This window comes from Pyrgilauda ruficollis, unplaced genomic scaffold, assembly GCF_017590135.1.
Source record: "Pyrgilauda ruficollis isolate IOZ18807 unplaced genomic scaffold, ASM1759013v1 scaffold71, whole genome shotgun sequence".
Taxonomy (NCBI): Eukaryota; Metazoa; Chordata; class Aves; order Passeriformes; family Passeridae; genus Pyrgilauda; species Pyrgilauda ruficollis.
This window is the reverse complement of record NW_024528933.1, coordinates 2,921,340-2,926,747: the sequence shown is the minus strand read 5'-3', so window position 1 is coordinate 2,926,747 and position 5,408 is coordinate 2,921,340. Positions and strand designations below refer to the sequence as shown.

At 40.8% G+C, this 5,408-nt stretch overlaps 1 protein-coding gene across 13 annotated transcripts in view; it reads right to left on the bottom strand.

The window, feature by feature from the left end:
* The window catches only part of NFIB (nuclear factor I B), a 171,055-nt gene extending 166,366 nt beyond the window's left edge, over positions 1-4,689 (bottom strand). For 10 of the 13 annotated variants that reach the window (XM_041485593.1, XM_041485594.1, XM_041485590.1 and 7 more), the window contains exon 1: positions 4,363-4,627. In XM_041485593.1, the coding sequence (XP_041341527.1) occupies positions 4,363-4,392 (30 nt within the window). In that variant the 5' untranslated portion in view covers positions 4,393-4,627. Of the gene's footprint in view, positions 1-4,362 lie in introns of all 13 variants that reach the window. The other 3 variants (XM_041485589.1, XM_041485592.1, XM_041485602.1) reach the window with 3 other exon arrangements.
* Between the last annotated feature and the right edge of the window lie 719 nt (positions 4,690-5,408).

The window sequence follows — 5,408 nt, the reverse complement described above, 5'->3', positions numbered from 1 at the left end:
AAACAAAAAAAAAAAAAAAAAAAAAAAAAAAGGGGAGGGGGGGGGGGGGGGGGGGGGGGGGGAAGGAAAAAATGAACAGAGGGGCAATATAGGAAGATACTTCAGGACATAAACAATTTCATTACAGTATGATGCTTGACAAAGAACTACAAAGGCAACAATTAAACTGATTAGTAGTTTCCAGCAGAGATTTGAACAATTCTGTTACTATACTGGCATATAAAACTAGGCCGTGGAAAGAGTTAAACCACAATCTGTTCTTTGTGTGGGAAGGCAGTACTGCTCTGAGCAACCACAGCCCTTGATAAGACTTCCCTATCTTCATATGTTTTCTGATGCCATGCGTTTTTCCCTTTCAATTATAACTACTAAAGAAAGTTTATTTTTTCTCCTACAGAAGTCATCTTAATTGAAGTATTGAGTTATTTTTTTTTTAATTAGTGGAAGCATAATGACAGTACTGTGTTAAGTCCTCACAATTCATTTTAGGCTGAATAAAACAGATTTACTACAGATTTTGAAAATTCTAGCAGCTGGGGCTAAAGGTGGGGTGAAGGCAGGTGGCTGAAGAGCTTTGGAAGAAATTAATTTTTGCCTCAGTACAATGATTTTCCCTACATATAAAAAGAATTTGGCATTTATAACTTAAAATGGCAATAAAATAAACATGAACATATTCTACACTAGTAGAATATTGCACATCTAGTTTTAATTTTGAAGAAGAGCATCATAAATTATTAAAGTATTTCAGATTGATTATGCCTTGAGGTAATGCCTGTAGTATTAACAATAATAACCTATAGCACTTTATATCTATGAAAATGTTATAGAGAATTTCACTGATTAAATTCCAGTCTGTAGAAGTTGAATGTTTCCTTTTCAAAAATAGGGAGAAAAAAAAAAAACAAAAAAACATACACACCAGAAACTCCAACCTTTTAAAAACTGAATTTAGGTTTTTCTTTCACAGTATTTTAAGTCCTAAAGATATACATATAGGTGAAAAATGTTGAGAAGCAACACAGCAAAACATCCTGTTGGAAAGAAATTATATCAGATTTTTTGAGCTGTTCATTGTGGACCTGAAGTATTTTCAAATTAAAATACTACTTGACATGGGGAAGTGCCCATAAAAATGATCCTAAATGGACATTTGCAATTAATCACACACATTCTCCACCAAATCTCCTAAAAAGATATCAACAGAATTTTATTTCTCCTCCTTAATATTCATATGGACAATAGTGAATTATTTTTTGTTTTTATGTGGCACTTGCTCATGTGTCACAGTTGCTCTTGCAATGAAGTGATTTATAAAGATAAGATTTTTCAAATGTCATATCAAATAGTTAAGACGAACCACTGTGCACTGGCAATTTAAATTAAAATGGAAGTTACTATATAACATCTATGTTGCTTGCAAAAAAAGGAAAAAATAGCAGTCATCTAATGACCATAAGTAGGCCAAATTTACTTTATTGAAAATATAAAGACGATATGCAGTGCTCTTCTCCTATCTTTCAATTTTAAACTTTCTATCAGCCCACGAAAGCTCAAATTGAGGATTGTACAATAAATACACCAGGCAGAAATATGGAAATTTTATACTGAAAACTTCACCTACTCAACTTCCCTGCATGGATTTTCTTATGCCTAGTGAAATAACATAGGCGCAAAAGAAAATACTACATATTCTGAGATTTTGGACTACTGTAACATAATAAACCACGGCAAAAATATCTCAAAGAGAGCAAGCACTAAAAGGCATGCAGTAACTGCATCCTATTCATGCCTCAGCAAGACAGATAAATGCAGTTTCCAGTCATTCCAAAACATACAGAAAGAGGTATATGGGAAAGAGAGGAAGGGAGCCCACAAAATTAAATTGGTAAGTTTTCTTCTACCTTGAAGTTATTTTCACCACCAAACTTTCATTGTAAGTGTGATGGGTAACACTCAAATCAACAAGGTTTGTCTTAAAGCTGTACTTTGGATCTTGGACTTGTTATTAAAATGTGCTTCAGCACTGTCTCGGAACAAACTGAACTACCACTTTCATAAGTAGTTCCATCCAAACAGGTGTTCTGTGTTTACTTTTACCAAAAAATTTTCTTCTACTACAGTCGATGCGCACTGCAAGAGTCCTAGAGACAGAGAATACAATAGAGAGAACAATTGTGGCAGTAATGCTTTAATGCAGTTGCTATTGAAAGTGAGATTAATCAATCTTTTGCCTTAAACAAATAAAGAATATGAGGTTTAAGTTCTCATTACTGGTGTAATTTTTATTTCTAATTTATATAGAGAAAAAATAATTTATAAAATTCTCTTATCATTCCAAGCAAGCAGAAAAATATTCCAAACTAAAATCAATTTGCTGCAACTGTGTTCCATGTATGTATCACCAAATGGGAACTGTCCCTGCATGGCACATGGTAGAGCATGATTGTAAAATATTATGGAAAAAGTATCAATGCACAAAAGCCAGGAACTGCTTTCTTGGATTAATGACAGTAGAAGTACAATGTAGCATTTTTTTATACACCTGAGTGCAGTATTTTAACACAAATTTGTAAAGAATGAGGAAATCTATTACATCAATGAGTCCAAAAAGAAAATATAATTTAATAAAAAAGTCATTAGGGAAGGAAACAAGATCATTAATTACCACTGTAAAAGAGGTGGTTGTGAAAACCTGCATCTCAAATGCAAAAACTGCTTTCTTAAATTGTACTGTCAGGTTTATATTCTGATGCAGAGGTCTTATTGCCCATCAATAATTTCACACGGTGAACAGCCTACACAGAATTAATTTTGCTAACCACAGATTCCATGCTAAGTAGTTATTTCTATGTGTGTACCTGCAAGCATGTGCATCTCTGCTGCACAAAATGCTTCCTATGTTTCTCTTTTGAAGAAGAAATATCTCAATAACACTTTTTTCCAGCTTTCTTCCACTGCAGCTCACGTTTACTTACTGAAAATATCCATATCTAAGTCAATCACACTTAGATGCCAAACAAAATATAAACAATAAAAAATGTGTCAGCCAAAAAACTGCAGAACTGTGTCCAATCACTGAATAAGCCTTATCATTGTTTCCATCTTCAATCACAATTTATGAATACTTTAGTCCTTCGAATTACAATGGTTTGTAACAGCAGAATAGCTTAAATCACACTTATTTATTCACGGTGCAACTGTAAGTACATCGTTGGCCTCTCTGTAGCAGCCTCGCAGCAAACATTACTTTCGCACATTTTCTGCTTCTTTAGCTATTTCTTGCACCAATGTAGAAGCAAGCAGTTATCGCTTAATCAGTTTACATCACATCCTCCTAAGTCAGACTTTCACGAAAGCTGAAAACTATCCCCGGGCTTTGCAGACAGGGTTTACCGTCCGAAAAAGGCTCCGGTGCCCCGGCGCTCGCTCGCCGATTCCGTACGCCGGCCGAGGGTGCTTCGAGGGGCACCCGGGGAACTTCCCAAACATGCTTCCGAAACCCCTCAGGTTTCAAAATCTGCGCTGTGCCGCGGCGCGGACCCCGGCTCGGACTGCCCCCCGCTCGCCGCACCGTCGTCGCCCCCCGCCCTCCGCGCCCCGCTCCGCGGCCCCGCTCCGCACCGCGCCGACCGCCGCTCCCCGCCCGCCGTCCCGCTGACAGTCGCCGCTCGGGACCGAAAAGCGACGGCAAGCGCGGCTGTAAAAAAAGGGTCGGTCTTTCCCCGTGCTGGGGAGAGGGCACGCTCCTCCGCCAGCGCCACACTTTAGCGGGGAAGGGAAAAACGACCTGCCCTTGTACAACCGAGCGAGAAAACACTGCACAGCTTGGTCATCCCCTCTCACATCTCCCTCATTGTTGGCAGCCTGCATATTATTAATTAAGCATAAGACGGGATTACTTCGCACCGGCCAGTGGTCGTGTTTTGTCAAAAAAAGCACTTTTCCTTTCAAACCCTTTCATTAGGCTGTGTGTAAAGTGGCGAGCTGAAGAGTGCAAATCGTTTGATTCCAATCAAATCAATACTTCTCAAACACGGTTTTTTAGCATAATTATGCTCATTTCCAGTTTGTTAACCTTTGACTCCTTATGCACCAACAATTAACAGTATTTGTCTACGGGTGACACTTTGAATGGATCTCCCCCAAAACAATGGCGTGGTACAGTTTATTCTTTAATACTGCCTCCTGAGAGAGGAGTTTGGATCTGACAAACAGTTACGACTGTGCTTTAACCCGTTACAACTACTAGCAATGACTCATTAACAACTCACATACATATAAAAATTAAAAAAAAAAAAATCCCAACAAACACGTGAAAATAAATAAATTAACAAATAAATTAAATAAAAGCGTCTATACCTGAGTGAGACAGATTGGAGAATACATCATGACTTCGCTTTGAGAACACGTTGCCCGGAGAGCCCCTAAGAAAAGCCTCAAAAAGGAATAATTTCATCTATTCATTTTACAGTCATCTGAGACTCAAGGAAGATGAAATCAATCAGGACGGGGCTCTGCTCTGGATCACCACAACTTCACAACAAACCCCAGTCCTCCTTAAATAGCCAAAGATTCAAGTTCACTCCGTGTGCTAGATTTCCCGGGGTGAAATCCAATCTACACTTTTAACCCTCTTGTAGTCGGCGGCGCAGGAGTCTTGCTTTTGCTGCTGCTGCTGCTGCTGGTTGTTTTGCAGATGAGGGGGGAAGGAGTGTTTTTTCTTTCTTCAGAAGTTGATGGTGCTGTCGTAATAACACGACACTGTCACCACGCTTTCGAAAGTTCAAGGTTACAGCCCGGAGCGGAGCAGGAGCGAACAGCGGCGGCAAGCGAAACTTCGCCGGGCCGTCGGGACCGTGCCGCGGGGGCGCGCCGAGGCGGGGGCGCGCTCGGGCGGGCAGGGCGGGCGGTGCGGCCTGCGGGCTCCTCCGGCAGCCTCTACTCGCCCGCCCGTCCTCGCTCTGCGGGCAATGGTGAGACTGCTTTCCAAACGGCCACCGTAATAAAAATGATCTCCTGAAAATTCAAACGATAAATCTCTCCCTGGCGCTTCCACCCGATTTGCTCTCAACGTGTCTGTGAGTGTCCCCTCCCTACCCCGCCCCTGACTCTGCAAAACTTGGAAGTTGAAAAATTCACCAGTACACCCTGTGGACCCTATTCCACCTCTCTCCCCAAATGAGACTTAAGTATTTTTGTTTAATTATTTAATTACACAATCACCGTTTACACTCCTCCTCCTCCTCCTGCAAACACATTCCTTCTCCACCAGATCCCCTTCCTCTGCCCTCCCTCTGCATTCATTACCACCGAACGCTGGAGAAGGAACGAGCACGTTTCGCAAACATCCCTCCCTGATTTTCCCGCTCTTCTGGTGGGAGAAAGTTGCGGGGGAGAAGGGGGGG